This window comes from Semicossyphus pulcher, unplaced genomic scaffold (genome assembly GCF_022749685.1).
Source record: "Semicossyphus pulcher isolate SPU_LCO1_2020_fin unplaced genomic scaffold, fSemPul1.0.p SCAF_22, whole genome shotgun sequence".
Lineage (NCBI taxonomy): Eukaryota > Metazoa > Chordata > Actinopteri > Labriformes > Labridae > Semicossyphus > Semicossyphus pulcher.
The window spans coordinates 1,045,902-1,062,125 of NW_027211696.1; the positions used below are offsets into that span (position 1 = coordinate 1,045,902).

The 16,224-nt window shown below is 40.7% G+C and overlaps 1 protein-coding gene across 2 annotated transcripts in view; it reads right to left on the minus strand.

Moving 5' to 3' along the window:
* The window catches only part of palm2akap2 (PALM2 and AKAP2 fusion), an 88,200-nt gene that overhangs the window by 8,460 nt on the left and 63,516 nt on the right, over window positions 1–16,224 (minus strand). For both annotated transcript variants that reach the window (XM_069673034.1, XM_069673036.1), the window contains 2 exons: window positions 782–1,003; window positions 274–636 (listed from right to left, as the gene is read on the minus strand). In XM_069673034.1, the coding sequence (XP_069529135.1) occupies window positions 274–636; window positions 782–1,003 (585 nt within the window). The remainder of the gene's footprint in view (window positions 1–273; window positions 637–781; window positions 1,004–16,224) is intronic.

Consider the following 16,224-nt stretch of genomic DNA (forward strand, 5'->3'; position numbering starts at 1 on the left):
TGTTGGTTGATTGTAAAACATCATGACATCATTAGCTTGTGTTACTCCGGATCAATTTAAGTGAGCACTTCAGACTGTTGCTGACATCATGCTTGTTTATTTGGTGGGATACAAAAATACTGTGATGTTTTTTCTTAGAACTCATATTACTTAGCAGAACCATATAGACATTGGGTGTAGACTTACAATAACTTCATTCATGTGTCGATTTTGTGACTGTGCGTCTGAATTCTGTATCTGTTACAGCTGACACATTATCTAACTGCCATTTACCTCCTCTGTGGGACGTCTCCTCGTCACCCTGACCTGCTGCTCCTCTCCAGGGGAGAAGAGCTTGGCTGGCCGTCTCTCCTCCTGAAACGCTCTCAGCTCAAACTTGGCTCTGCTGCTCGCTGATTCCTCTCCCTGCACGTGGCCATTGGTCCTCACAGCAGAGTCTGCCTGGTGAAGGAACGTGGTTTGTCTCTGGCCTTCCACGATAATTGACTGGTGATTGACAGGGGAGGAAGCTGACACAATCACAGAAGGAGAGTTTCCATCGATGCTGATGGGTCTGGTGTGTTCTGACGGGGAGGAGTTTCCGTTGGTGGGTGTTTCTGTCGCGGCATCTAAAACCTGGTCCAAGTAGCGGATCTCCTGAAGGCAAAACAGATAATGGTGCTATTTTGGTGCTACAAAAATAAAGTGGTGCTGAACAAAGGTTTCAGTGTTGATGCCTGCTTTATTTCATGAACTAAACCAAAGAACTCAAAACTCAGTCAGGTTCAAGAAGCCTGCATACCTGCACCACCTCGATGTCGGAAGTCTCTACGTTCACTCCAATGTTGTTGTGGGCTCGGTTAGTGGGGCTGCTGAGGCAGCCATGTTGGATCTGCTGGCTTTCCACTTCCATTGTTGCAGGTCTTTCTGAGATTACACTGACTGATTCCTTGAAACTGACGCTTTTCAGGGCTCGTTCTCTTGGTATAGGGTCACTGACATCCTCGGCTGCCCGCCACGATTTCTGTGACAACAAACAAACAAAAGACACAAGGTTCAGAGATATGTATGTATGTATGAAGAAGCTGTAGACTGTCTGAACATTTCAATAAAAACAATAGCGTAGGAATTTAAAGATAAAATGTTTTACTCAGGATATTTCAGAGAGGTCGGACTCTTTCTAATCGCTGACAAACACAAACATCTCAAACAGACACGGTTATCCATCTGTCTGCATTGCAGTAGTGAGTTTTCTCAGTTAAACCTCTGCAGCAGCAGTACAGTTTGTTGTGGCTGGTTCTCACCACTTGGGGGCGCTGAATCCCACGCTGCTTACTTATGACAGACGAGAAACAATCTGTGTTTGTATACCTTTACAGTTCTGTGATAGAATCAGATCCTGAATAATTGGCAAATAACCCAATTTCATGGATAATGAACTTGGTCATTATAGAAAGGTTTGTAAAAGGAAGGTATGGAAGGTATCTTAAGCTTTTAAAACAACAGCTTTGTTCCTCTTTACAGTAAGTGGCCGATAAATATGTTTATCTTCTCTTGAATAAAGACCTGGTTCTACCTGACACTTAAAATACTTTACTGCCACTGGAAAGGGAGTTGTCAGCAAAGACTGAATTTTTCACATTTTTCTGTTACACAATTTCAATGACTATATCTCCCAAACCTCAGCTGTTCATAGAGCCGCGTTGCTGATTTTTGGATTAAGTGCCAGGCTCAAGGCCACATCATCAATAGCTTTAATGAGAGAAATGAGTATCTTCCAAAAATGTAATTTCCCTGCTGAATTGGTCGAACAGCAGAGGACAAAATGAGTTGTCAAAATGTAATGCAAGTCCCTCCAAATGGCTTCCACATGAAATTAAATGTGTCAGCTTACTGCACTGAAGCAGTAATTACCAGTCAGTGTAATCATCAGTTTTGCTGTGACTATGACTTCCTTTTTTTTCAACATTTTGAAAACAGAACTCTGATTTTATAAACACTTTTGTAATTTTCATGAATAATACAAAAGTATTATTCATACTTTACTGCCACATTGATTCCCTAATCAGTTGTGGCAAGCATTTCACCAGCAGAGTGAAGAAGTGTACAAACAGGGTTTGAACGTCTGGTTAAAAGACATGTGGATATACACATAGAACCATTGGCATGCAGGGGTCAAACCTATGACCTTCTGCTTTTGTAAACCATCCATTCGACACATTCCAGACCCACGTTCAGCAAGTACACGAACACACTCCTGTTTTAATTGACCTTTCTGTTTCTACACGGGCTTCTTACAAACATACCATTTGCTTCCTGTTTTACTGCCTTACACCAATTACGCTTCTATGCCAAGCATGTGTTTACCTCCACGAGGAGCCTTTGTAACATGGGAGTGTGTGTGTAGGGATTTAATGAGCATCACTTCAGTGAATTAGTTTACTGTTCTGTTAAGTACACACAGCTATAAGGAGGAAGTCTTTATTTGTACTTTTATTCAGACACATACCAGACTGCCATTCAATGTTATTCATGGGACATTCTACTGATGTAAGCCATTTACATTGGATGATTCTGCATGGTTTCAGCCAGACATGGTAACAAGCCAAAGAGGCCTGCCTGGCCCTAAATCTAGATCATTTTCTTTACCTTATCTTCTCCTGTTTCTCCGCTCACCCTTTTGGTTTCTTGGCCCTCGTTCCTTCTTCCACCAAATCCCCTCTCTCCCTATTTACAGCTTTTCTTTGACTGTTTTCCTTCCTCTCTTGCTTCCTGTCTCTTCACTGGGATTGTTAAAGGCAAGAAATTATGGTCAGTGAAGTCGCATGGTGGATTATAATACCCTTCCTTTTCTCAAAAAGCTTTCTCTTGTTTATAATGAAGCAACATTTTACAAACTCTTCTCTCCTCTTTACACAAACAATCAGTCCTCTCTCCTCCCTCCGATCCTCATGTCTTATGTCTTTTGTTTTTACTGAGAGAAAAACATTCTCAGGGCATTTCTGTGACCCATCTGGCTCAGTCACATGCTAATTTCTTATATCATGCAGTCTCATGAGTATGACATGCACACTCACATTTAAGGAAATACCTCACAAATGTCCACATTTGTTGACATAAAAATCTCAGACAGTTTAATATAAAACATTACATTTGCTTATGTGTCAAGGTTTAAAACTGTTTCCATTCTTATAAAAGTGATACCGAAATCAAATCTATCTAATTACAAATGAGGAAGAGAAGAAAGAACACATTTATGCGCGTAGTTTGACAAACAGGTCATCTCTGAGATTTGTAAGACACAACCATGCTAGCAGCTGCGAGGCTATACAACAGTGATTTATGCTAATACAAGCATGCTATCATGCTAACATCGAGAATATTATGACTCCTACATTAACCGTGTATAATGTACAATAATCACCATCTTAGTTTAGTGTGCTAACATCTAACGTTTGCCATGTTGCACAAACAGCTGAGGATGATGGAAATGTCATTAGCTTTGTAGCTATTTGGTCCATTAAACCTAAACCTGATTACTGCGCTAAATGATGAGTCCAAGGAGTTAATACAATTTGTTCTGTAAAGGACGTAATTGTCTGAACAAAATTTTATTCCTATCCATTCAGCAGTTTTTTTGGACATTTCTCATAAAGCCACACACAGCAACCTCATGATAAAAAATCTGGGGATCAATAAAGTCATTAAATATGAAATATTCCATTCATAAGTCGTAACCTAGCCAAAGGAAGCAAGAACACATCATTGCTTATTACTACCGACTGTGTTAAATACTTGATTCTGATTGGTTAATTACGCCATTCCAAAGTCTGCCATTTCTCGATAACAGACTGTTGTTATGAAGAACAGACTGTTGCTAGGGAAGCAGCTCTAATCACACAATCCGGAGGATAAACTGTAATCATATCAATATGAAAGACTAAATTTGACATTGGTCTGTTTAGAAAGGGGGAAAAAAAGAGGCAAAACAGCAGAGAGAAGGCTACGACAGAGAGACCTACAAAACCAAATACAGCACATGCAGTAACCATTACACGGAACACAGTACGGGATACGGTGGTGTTTAAAGACGGTCGACAGACTCTGACAGTGAGGAGACAGAAAACCACTCCACTCACTGCACTGAAATAATTTCAAAATCAATAGAATGAGCGTGATTTCGTAAGTAAAAAGCTGTGTTATAAGCGGGATAATGTTTAGTGAGCAGGTTGTTATCGTGGAATGGAACTCCTACAGGGTGAGCAGGACCCCGACGTGAAGTCTCACCCTGAAGAGGTTACTTATTTCAATGACTGGTGATCAGTCGGAGCTTAAGTGTACAGACACCGCAGCAAACAAAGATTAAGACATGATCAACACAAATTTTATGACCACTTTTACTGCTCGAGAAGCATCAATAGAATGTCTTGCTTAGTCAAATAATCATACTGTTAGCAACAAGCTACTTATCAAGTTATAACCGAACAAAGGGGATTCTTTAACAACTCTTTTACTGACGTCAGACAATATTACAGAACTACTCTATTCTTTTTACCTTCCTCCTTTCATCCCTTTCTTTTCTACTTCCTTTGACGTCTTCTCACTCCCACACTCTCTCAACTAGTCAAATGATTTTTGACCCAGTTAATGATATTAGGGACCATGTGAGGACCAGATGTTTCTTCTGTGTACAAACCCACACAGACAAGGTCTTCTGTCTTGTTCCATATGACCCATTGTATACACTGTATGTGTGTGTGAAGGAATGTGTGTGTGTGTGTGTGTGTGTAGGAGTGTGTGTCCAGCAGGCAGGCAGGACAGTACAGAGGGGGAGGATATCCTGTTACCGCCTGAGGAAAACAGTACTACAGTACAAGAATGTCTCATATGCAATGTTATTCTGCCACACACACACACACAAACCTGCACACAATAAAAGGAGTGTGCATGTGACTAGTTGTGCAGCAGTGCATGTTGGTGTAAGCGTGATCCTCCAAGTGTGTGTATTTGTATTGGAGGTGTGTATTCACGCATGTGTTTGACTCCTGTGAGGTGAGCTGACATTCCAGGCATAGCTGTCCTCAAGGCTTCGACTAATACTTGTGATGAGGGACATTGTACACCCTGCCTGGCCAGCTTAAGGAGCAAAGTGAGTGTTTGCGTGTGTGTGAGTGCATGTATGAGTGTGTTTAAGAGGGAAAAGGAGTCATGTAACTGTAACGATTAGGCTAAATGTACTTAATTGAAGTATCTGAAACCATCAGAAAGTGTTATTATTAACCTTGTGACAGCAGTTTATCTTCTATTTGCATGTAAAGATACATAATGTCTATGTAACAGCTACATGGATGTGTTCAGTGTAAACAGTCCCACACCCTCACCACTATGACGTGTCAGCTACAAGAGCTCATCAAGGAAAATCTTGCTAAGGGATGACATTTTAAGAAGCTAGCCTAATTTAAGGATCTATTTTTGGGTGATGATGTGGCTTTATAGTTTTGAGTTATTTCAGACGGTCTGGGGTTGAAAATAAAACAGGGTTAGGTAAGGTTGTTGTCCTGTGCCTTTAAATAGTTTTCTCTTTCGTATTAATATCATCAAAAAAATCATAAATATTAATAATTTAACCCAGAAGTACAGATGAGGTTGAGATATATTAAAGGGAGTGTCCAGGTTACTAATATAAAGGGAGGGAATCATTGCATTTATGGGGAGGCATAGCAAGTATATGAGTCTATCTGAGTCAGCGTACTATTACTGTCCATCTGTCTAAATGCTGTCTTATTCTCTGCCTGTCGCCATTCCCATTACATCTGGAAATGCTTACGCTCTCACTGACATGCACAAAAATCACAAACACACACACACACACACATAAATATACACGCTCGACTGCATGCCTGAGACACTGGGGGGGATCGTGTATTGGAAAGCATTTACCAGAATATGAAACACCCGAGTGTTTCTCCCTGACTGGAAATAAACACTTGACGCCTGTCTCACACTTTCTTTGAATTTATCTCTCCCTCACAAACAAACTCATTTTTCCATGCCTTCAGTATCACGTCATAGGCTTCTGTTGGCTCACACTGTACCCAGAACACATGGCAGAAGAAAAGCCTTGTGAAGCACACACACTCAGTTTCTGTGTAACCCGGTGCAGTCAGTGTTTCCTGGCTGAATATGATCCTGTGTAGTAACTGGAGCCTGCTGCTGGTTTAACCTGGTGTTCACATATCCAAACCGCCTGGATTGTGAACCCAGGCCAAACTGTGCTATCCGGTACTTATTCATGATTCAGTCAGTCTCAGCGTCAGACACTTTGAAGATGTTAAATGATAGTGATGGTACGTCATGACAAACTAAACACATGGCTAAACTGACACATAGTGTATGAGCACTTAGCAGTGTCAGCTGTCAGACAGGTGGGCTGTGTGGGGAGCTAACAGCTGGCAGAAACATCAGGCCAGATTAGAGGACTCAGTGGAGTCTTCAGGCAGGAGTGTTCAGAGTCTAAAGACACAGTTAGACAAAGACAGACATTAAGTCGTGACATCTGGATAACCATCATATCACAAGAATATCAGCTTTTACACCAATCTTTAAGCTAATACAACAAGAACAACAGTGTTTGGGTGTTGCATGGATTTTTGTGTACTCTGATGCTTCCTCCTTAAGGTTCCAGTGCACATTCTGTTGCAACCTCTCACTGAATTTAAGTAGTAGAACAGTTATTTCTTTGAAAAAATTGCAATAGTTTAAGAGTGATTGGATTTTATTCATTTTAAGTAGTTATCTACAGTTTTTTTTCTCCTAAGAATCAAAGCAAATTCTAACTAACTGAACAGAAATGCCACAAAATAACAAAACAGAACTTTAGCACAACTGAACAAAGTTAAATACAGTTAGTACTCACCTGCTATACTGTCAAACTCCTTGTGTCTCAACAGTAGATTTGTCTATTTTAATGATAGCTTAAAATCCATGCTCTATTTGTTTTGTAAAACTTTTTACATCCATAAACGTGACGTCTTTAATAAGTTTTATCCGTTTTCCTATTTAGCTCTGTTCACTTCAGTCCACCCTCAGTCCGTCCTGTTCCAAATAGTGGGAGTGCCGGACTTTTCTCTGACCAAGCCTTTTCCTCCCCGTCTTCTCCTCCTTTTCCTCCCCTCCCGTCTCTTTCCTCTCCTCCACAAAGCCTCTCCTTTCTCAGTAACATTCCTGCTGGCTGCTCGGTAAGCTGTGATGTCATGGCATAAATGTGTGCATGTGTGTGTGTGCGTTTCTGCAGATGCCCTCCCGCACAAAGACCCCGTCTGTGCAGGACCTCATACAAACACACCAAAAACTGTGGTTCCCCACTCCTCCCTTCCTACTGGGCTGAGCTATCTCTTTCTCCACTCCGTACATATGACGCTGGCCCACTTTCCCTTTAACCTACAGCTGCTGTCAAAACTGAGGCGAGTGAGAGATAAAAGCAGGTAGCAAGGCGGTGATGAAGAGATGATGAGTGAAGAGAGGAGGAGGAGGTGAGAGGGGAGGTGATGGTAATTTCTTTTGTCATCATCATCACTGTGGGACTGCTGACTCAGTCCAGCATGATGGATCGACTGATGTACTGGTTGTATTCACCTTCTAATTAAAAAAAATGAAATAAAATCTGCTGCCTTATCTTGACTTAAAGCTTAACTTATTACTGCTTTTACTGGAGAATTTATATGCAAAAGACCGGTTTTAAGACTTTACCACCACAACAAAGTAAGACTTTATAAAATCTTTTAAATATTTAAAGAGCTAAAAAGCTATTGGCAACTTCAGCACCAAAATGAAACAATAAAACCACCTAAGAAACCATCTTTACGACTCAGTGTCACGTTAGGCTGCTTGTCTGTGTGCGGGTGTGTTCCTGTTGGGTCATAGGATCAGGCCGGTGGAAACTAGAGCCTACCTGAGTCATGGTTCACTTTCACTGCTCACAAACACAACATCAAGACGCACTGGAAACACTTTCCTCCAATTTACAAGATCAGTTAGCAATATAGTGTTAGCAGCTGCTAAATGATGGAGGACGGCGCTACAAGCCAGGTACGGATGTCACATTGCATTTCAGCAGTTAGAGCAATAAAGACAGATTTTGTTCAAGCAAACTCATATTTACTGCAGTATTTCACAGAATGACAAATTACCTTCCTCTGTGATTACACCTCTTTTCTCTGCTTTGAAAAGATGACCTTGTGTCAAGTATAGGAAAGTGGCTACAGAAAGCAAAAGCACTGTTAATTTCTTTTTGGAATATCTGGAGTGAAATGTGACTTTTAGAACCTCTTTTAATCAAAATGTTACAATAAAACAGGTTAGACAGTAGGACTTTGACTTGTCTTCCAACTGTAGCATTAATACTCTAGATATTATCATTCTAATTGAAAATCGATTGGAATCAGGATAGTGTGTTGAGCACAGCAGGGTGGTCCAAGAGGTTATCCTACTCTGTGGATGCAAAGTGAAAGCCAATGTGTGCCCATTACCAGCTCTCTGTAAGCTGTGGATAAAATCACAGACTACAATACAAAACAAACAAAACACAGAAATCAAACATAGGATGTGCAGATCCTAATACCACTTTCCGTTTTCACAAGTTCCTGGTGAGTTCCCAGGCTAGAAATAACTCACATGATGGAGAGAAATCGGTCACAGAAAATTGGGACAGTAACCCAATTATTGGAAAAGCACTGGGGAGTTCAATTCCTGCATGGCTGGTAACTCACAAAGAGACTTGTGATGGTCATTACGCCAGAGCTGCTGATTTATGGAATCTAGTAACAGACAAGCTGTGAAAGATGAAAAGAGAAGTTGAGAAAGAGAAAGAAAGAGAGGAAAAAGAGACGGCAGGAGTAAATGTGACCGGTAAATCATGTGTGTGTCTGTGTCAGGCTGCAGGGATCTAGGTCAACACCGTCCTGTCAATGAAGAGTAGAGCCCAGAGCGGTCTTATGTCATCGTCAATGTTGATCACGATTGATCAGCTACAAGGCAAATGACACACTTAACCATGGCAGCATGTCAGAGACACAAATCTCAAAAGAAACACACACACACACACACACACACACTCAAACCTTAGAATCCCAACATTTAGCATCAAATATAGTGTGATAAGATAATTGAGAGCAGAAAATATATGACAGGCGTCTAAATCGCATCGACTGTCTCAGTGATCGTCCTGCATTGCTCCAGGGTATAGAATTTGTGTCACCATCTGTGTATGTGTCTGTGAGTGTGTCAATTAGGCATACAATATACAGTATAACATAAACAGCTAAGCATCCTAAAGAAAGCAGTGTATTTAGCCATACTGTTGATAGTATGGGCCACCAAGCACACAAAGAGGCACCTCCTGCATCAAGGATCAGGCTTGGAATTTGTTCAGTCGCGTTTAAATCATGAAGAAAGAAAGTGTTTGCTTTTCAAAGTAAAGGTTGTCAGCAGACTGTTCCTTTAAAAGTGCCATGAGGAGCTTTTGAACTGGCTTTTAAATGGATTCAATGTTGTACTGCAGTATAAAAAAATTATACATATTTAGAGAGTTTCCAATCAATGCAACTGTGGATAGTGTGTAAGGTTTTTTCAGGCTATCAAATCTTAATGAATAGTAACTTACTTCACATTAAAGCCGCCAGTTGCTGAGTCCAGCAGCTCCTGCAGTGATGGGCAACACCCTCTTAAAGGCACCCTTCAGGGAAAAACCAGTTTGTAACCTTGTGAACATCTCCATGTCGTGTTTTTTATGTGCTTCAAGACTGTGCTATCAGGGACAAAATAAGCAGTCATCTCCATGGCTGGGCCTGTCTGCTTTTAAACTGCAGTGTACCAAGGACAGGCTGAACAACACGTTTTCAGATTGGCAGGTTCAAGACGTCAAAAACCTAAGGAGCAAATCTCGTTAATGTGTAACGTGTAACCTATGGCAACCACTTCGGCGATGCACGAGCCAGCTGTAACCATCGTTGTAATTTCACTACTGACTATTAACGTTAACGTTTCTACTACTAATTAATTACTACATTGTATGCTAGCTAAGTTTCAACAAGTTGCCACTAAAAGATGGCAGAGATGTGTTTTGTTTTCATGACAGAGGGGACGGATGAAAATTTACATAGTGTGTGAGGACTATGCAGATTCATACATTTTTAATGAGGGAGAAGGAGGAGATGCCTTGGGAGGATGTTTACGAGGTAATTAAAGGTATTTCACGGACAAAAAACATATCACACACAATTTATTATTGCAAGCAGAGCATTTTATATGTCTTAAACTATGACTGGAACTGGTCCTTAAATCCTTCAATCTCATACAGTCATTACAAAACCTTCAAGTCGTGCTGGATAGTGAAGATAGTGACAATGAATTTAAGGATGGGTGGTGAGCACTTGGAGAAACTTAAATAAATGATGCTGTGAAGGAAAGGAAGCGACTGATTGGATTCAAGCCTATCACAGCTCACAGGTTATCTAAACAGGAAATCAGGAAGCTGCGCTAAGTTGTATCCATGGAAATGCCCCTCAACACAGGAAAAGGACCCAAAACTAGAGGCCACACACACACACACACACACACACACACACACACACACACACACACACACACACACACACACACTCATGAGCTTTAAGCAGCATGCCAAGTTCACTGGGGTCAACATTTGGCTAAAGAAATATTTTCAGAAACAACCAAATCAGTTGAGTCAATACAAAATAAAAGTTAGATTTCCTTTTGTGTTTGAAAATTGGCCTCCTACTTTTACAATTGTAAACATTTTAATTATTAGTTTTACACCCTGCATAATCTAATACACAGTTAGCTGTTAACAGCATTTAAACAACACCCAGACACTCTCAAGGGAACATCTTGGGAGTAAACAGTCCGCAGCAAAGCAGCACAATATCAATACAGTTATATCCCTCCCTGTTTTAGAAGCACTACTACATAATGCCTGTGTGTCTATAATGCATATCCACCAAGCTTCTAACACAGACACATAAGTACAGTGACAGCATACTGCAGCGCTGCAAAAGAATAATAATAAAGGTGATTTTCACCTACCCATTGCCAGAGAGCTTGGAACAACAACCACACTGAAATCATGTTAAGAAGCCTTCTGAGTTTTGAGTGTTTCTGAGGAATTCACTGCATGTCTAGACTCATGTCAGTTATTTGTGTCCCTTTCCAAGCCTCTCATGACACCACTCACACACAGCCCAGACCCCCTAAGACCCCTTCATGAAGCAACAACAAAGGGCCCGCCAGGCGCTTCAGTGGGACTCTCAGGGCTGAATACTAATGCTAGGCTCCACACACACACACACACACACACACACACACACACACACACACACACACACACATTACAAGCACACTTACAAACTCACAGATGGAGGATTCTTCTTAAACAGAAAGGTCTGTAGTCAGAGAGTGTGACCGCTTGTGTGCACAAGCTCTTCAAGTAGAGAGGCAGGTTTCACTCCCAGCACAAGTGCAGGACTAACTAGGACAAAACACAGTCTAGTGCCAACACTGAGAAACCATCCATTATGATTTATAATGAGGAGTGAAGAGCCAACTGTAGTGGTTTTTTAACTGAAGCCCAGATCTGACACTGATTTTATACTGTGAAGGTAAAACTGTACTTCGTTGGGTTTGTTGCCCAGTGAAATGGCGCACTGTTTTTGTATAATGGCACAGTTAATGTAGAGTCAATGTACAGCCTTGTTCAAGACTACTATGCAAAGATGTCATCATGGTCACCAGCCGTGTGAGCAACAATTACAATGTGTTGTAGATTACACTGCTTATAGAGCTATGTAGCAAAGACATTATTCATAAGTCATTTACTGCCATCTGCAAGCAGGAAAGAAGGAACAGCCATAAAGCCATGATCTGTAATAAGTTAATTGGATGAGAATCCAATTAACAAAATGGGCAAGCCATCGTGAATGAGAAGTAATATGGTTAACCATTGCAGAGGCCAGCAGAACCGTGACTGTTCAGCACAGCCTCATACATATACCCCTTTCCCACCAAAATAAGCATGTTGACGCAGGTTTTTCAGACCCGGGAAGACCTGCTTAAAGATGCCGATTGTCTCTTTTCCCATTGCTAGTGGAGTATACTCCTTTCGGTCTCTTTTCTGCTGCGTCACCATCTGACGTCACAAACGTGCCCTAAACGGGCTTAGTAAACAGTGAAGATGTTACGGTGGTTAGGTCTTTATGTCTTTATTGGTCCTTATTATCTGTTATTCATTCAGTCTGTGTATCAAACTCGGCGCCGACAAATTTGGAACGATGTTCAAGCGCAGCTTGGATGGAGACAGGTGGAATTCGTAGCTGAGATGACAAGGAGTCGCAGAATTTACTGACGGAGCATAGCATCGCGCTGCAAAGGGTCAGGAGGTAAGCGTGGGTTTTGTGTTCCCATCAATGCCGTTCGGAGCCGAGGCGATAATCTACTGCAGAGTCATTTAACCCAGGTCTGAATGCCGATTGTAATCTTTCCCATTAAGCAAAAAAGCTGGGTGTTAGCAGGTTTTTTGAGCTTTGGGTAAGTGGCGACACAGTATAATACAGTTTAGTATACCATTAAACAATCCCAAGAATCAAAAGCATTCCATTTTTAAACAGTATTCAAAAGAAAAAAGCAAATAAACATTGCATTTTTTCTTAAAATGTGAGTGACAAACACAAATCCTTATCTCGGTGGGTACATTTTTAGATGAAACTGCTGTAAGGTTCAAGTGCAACTATGCTGACATTATCATTTATGTCACTTGTGGTCGTCCATTTACGACAGGAATGAGAAAATATCACGTCCAAATGACATTTCCCAAAAATTCAGCACACATTGCCAATAATTTTTTTTTAGCAGCCAAGTTTCCCTGTCCTTTCCTTTCCTCAACCGCCCCTGGTTATGCAACAGTCCAGCTCTCTCCTGCTGTTAATCCAGCAGGACACAGAATTTGCTGTCAACTATCATTGCCTGTATTTCATATCACATCACACACACACATGCAGTGAACACGGCAATTCAATGACCACAACTGTTTCAACAACAATCTGTACCTTTGCAGAATATTACAGAATTGAACAAAACCAGGAGTTATACAGCTCATTCATCACTTGTCTTTATAAAGTAATCTCCAAAGTGAAACTGAAGATACAAAAATAAATCTCTATGGAGACAGACAACCAGAATCAAAAATAACAGGAAGATTGTGCAGGAAATAAGCTGAGGACAAATCTTCACTTGAGGAGGAGGGGACATGTGGATGGCTGAGTTTAAAGGTTTTGAGGATATGGCTGGGCACATTTTGTGTGTGTGTGTGTGTGTGTGTGTGTGTGTGTGTGAGAGAGAGAGAGGGAGAGAAGAAAAAGTCACCAAGCATATAATTCTAATCCTTTCCCAGCATGATTCAGCCCATTTTAGTATTTTGTCCCACAGGACTCTGAGTGCAGAGACCACACAGTGAGGCTAACCAGCTAACAAGCCAAAGGGCTAAAAGGTTTGGAATAAAATTCAGGCATGTGGTCAGAGAAGCTAACATGTTTTGTGGGTGTTATCGTGAGCGAAAAGAGGCCATTAGTATCACAGAAAATCTGAAAATGATGTATAATTAGTGGCTTTGTTGCCGTTTCAAGAGAAATTGCTGCAGTGGTTGCTGGTTTTCATTCCAGTTTCCAGAACAGATACTGTATCTCACAACTGCATGCTGCCTCTGTTGGCTAAAAATCATCTTCTTTGAGTTTGGTCAATCTGCGTCATTGACATAAGCAGCCAATCACACATTAGTATGACAAATGGCTGTACTCGTAACTGTTGATGTAACTTTTTAAGCAATTACCTCAAATTAGCAATTCAAACTTAGCATGGCCTTAAAGTGCGAGCAGGCAAAGAGTGGAGAAAGATTACAAAGCACTTTACTCAGTGAGATAGCTATGTTTGGAAAGCCTGACACACCTACTTGCCAAAATACACCGCAGCCAGCTAGCTTATTAGTCTGTTTGTTATCGCAGCATGTTGCTAGCTTGCTAACATATCTCAAATGCATTACATTTAGATTGCAAGCCAGAACTAATATGAGTTATAATAAATGCTCAAAATCTATATCAAATAGTCTTGAGGAAAAAAGAAGGGAGAGTCTGACCTTGTCATCCGTCAGCAGCTCAGTTGATTGATCACATACCGATTGGTATTTGCGCCGTTTCTACAAATAATACAGTCCATATACTCTGATGCTGCATAGCTTTAGCTGACCCCACCTGAGCAGCACATAAAAGAGTTACTGAAGACCCAAAGCATGAGCTCATCCCCAACCATCAGCCAGAGCATATTAACACTGTTGTCCTTAGAGAGGGAACTCATCCCAGTGTTAGCTTATAGCATTAACTAGCTCTGCTCTGCCTCATACTGAGAAGCACAGTGTTAATCACCTGTCTATTTCCGGAAAGTAGCTCATTAGCCTGCAGTATTTAGACAGAGGAAGGAGGCTTCCCACAGGAAGAAAACAGCTCTGTGACAGAAAACATGTCTGGGCCTGACAATTGCAGTATTTCCAATTTAATTCGATTTTTTTTTCACTGCCATTTTCTGAGGCTTCTGAGAGAACTTACAGATGTTTTTAGACAGTACATTCTTAGAAAACAAACATTACTATGAAAAAGTAAGAAGGGCGTGGACCGAAAAAAAAAATTAATTATTTGTCTCTGCTTTTGTACATGTTACCACTGAGAATTGTCTCTTTTATTATCAGTCATACTAATATTATCATCATTAATGCTAATAAAAGACCTGTTGACTTCAACTGTTAGATTTATTATTATCAGTCTTTAATTACTATCTTGCTTGTATAACACATTTGTACCATTATTATCGGCATTGTAACGATAAGTCTGTATTATCTGCTGTTGTTGTTACAACAACATACAGTATGTTATTGTTCTGTTGTTTGTCTCCAACCTGCATCTCCCTCTATCCCACTTTTCAGCCCATCCAGTCGAGGCAGATGGCTGTTCAACATGACCCTTTCTCCCTGTTAAAAGGAAGTTTTTTCCTTGACACTGTTGCCAAATGTTGCAAAGTACTTGAATCATGGTGGATTCAAGTTGGGTCTCTCGAAATCAGTGGTTCTCAAATGCTCTAGCCTCAGGACCCACCACCACCTCCTTTATGACGAATCGCCACCCAAATTTTGTATTAATTTTATTTTATTTAAATCTGTGCAGTTTGAACTCGAACTACTGGTACATAATAAGGACTGGTGTAGGCCTGGCCTTTTTGTTTTAAGTTTCCAAAGCCTGTTGTTAATGTATTGATTGTTTTTGAGCAGAAACAAAACTTAACATCTACGCACGAGGCACAGGAGCGTAACTCATCAATTATTTAAAACTCCAAACACGCCGTCGTTAGGATCGGACAGGATCTTGTGTTTATTAAAGCTCTGTGTGCTGCACATCTTTGATGCGTGTGTGAAACGGACACTAGACAGTGTATTAATATCTGTGGGCACAAATTGTCGGTGCTAGAGGTAGTTATGTCTGAGGATTGTAATAAATTTACCTCTTCATTGTGTGAGTGTGTATGTTTCTGCGAGTATTAGGGAGAGCGTGCATCAGAATGAGCGCACATGATGGAGAGCTTGTTGTTGGACTCCAGCTGTTCTTTCTAAAGAAGACTTTTATCCAATCCAAAAAGTACATTTTAATCTTGTAGGTTAACTGGTTATCAACCGTTAAGAGTGTCGGTTAAACGGTCAAAAAAAATAATTGCAAATGCACAGCCCTAGGTGCTATAGCAATAAACATTGATTGATTGATTGATTGAACCAATTCCCTGATAATTCTTGAGTTGCACATCATCATAATGATTACTGTTGTATTATATCTATTGAATTGGTTCAGCTTAAACATTTAACTGAATCAGTTCCCCTCAACAAACCTTAACTGACCTCATGTTGACATTAACTCAAAATCCAAGTGCTAACCCTCAGCTAACCTTTAAGGAAAACTCCCCTCACATTCTGCTGCACAGTGTGTGATGTACAGCACATTCCAGGAGCTAATTCATGAATTCCTCCAACAACCTTTCAACAGCCCGTTTTGGCCTTGAACTTATTTCATTCAGCAGAGAGGAATTAAGATTCAGGCAATGAATGGATTGTGCTTTCGATTCTTTGATTGTTGTCAGCCACTT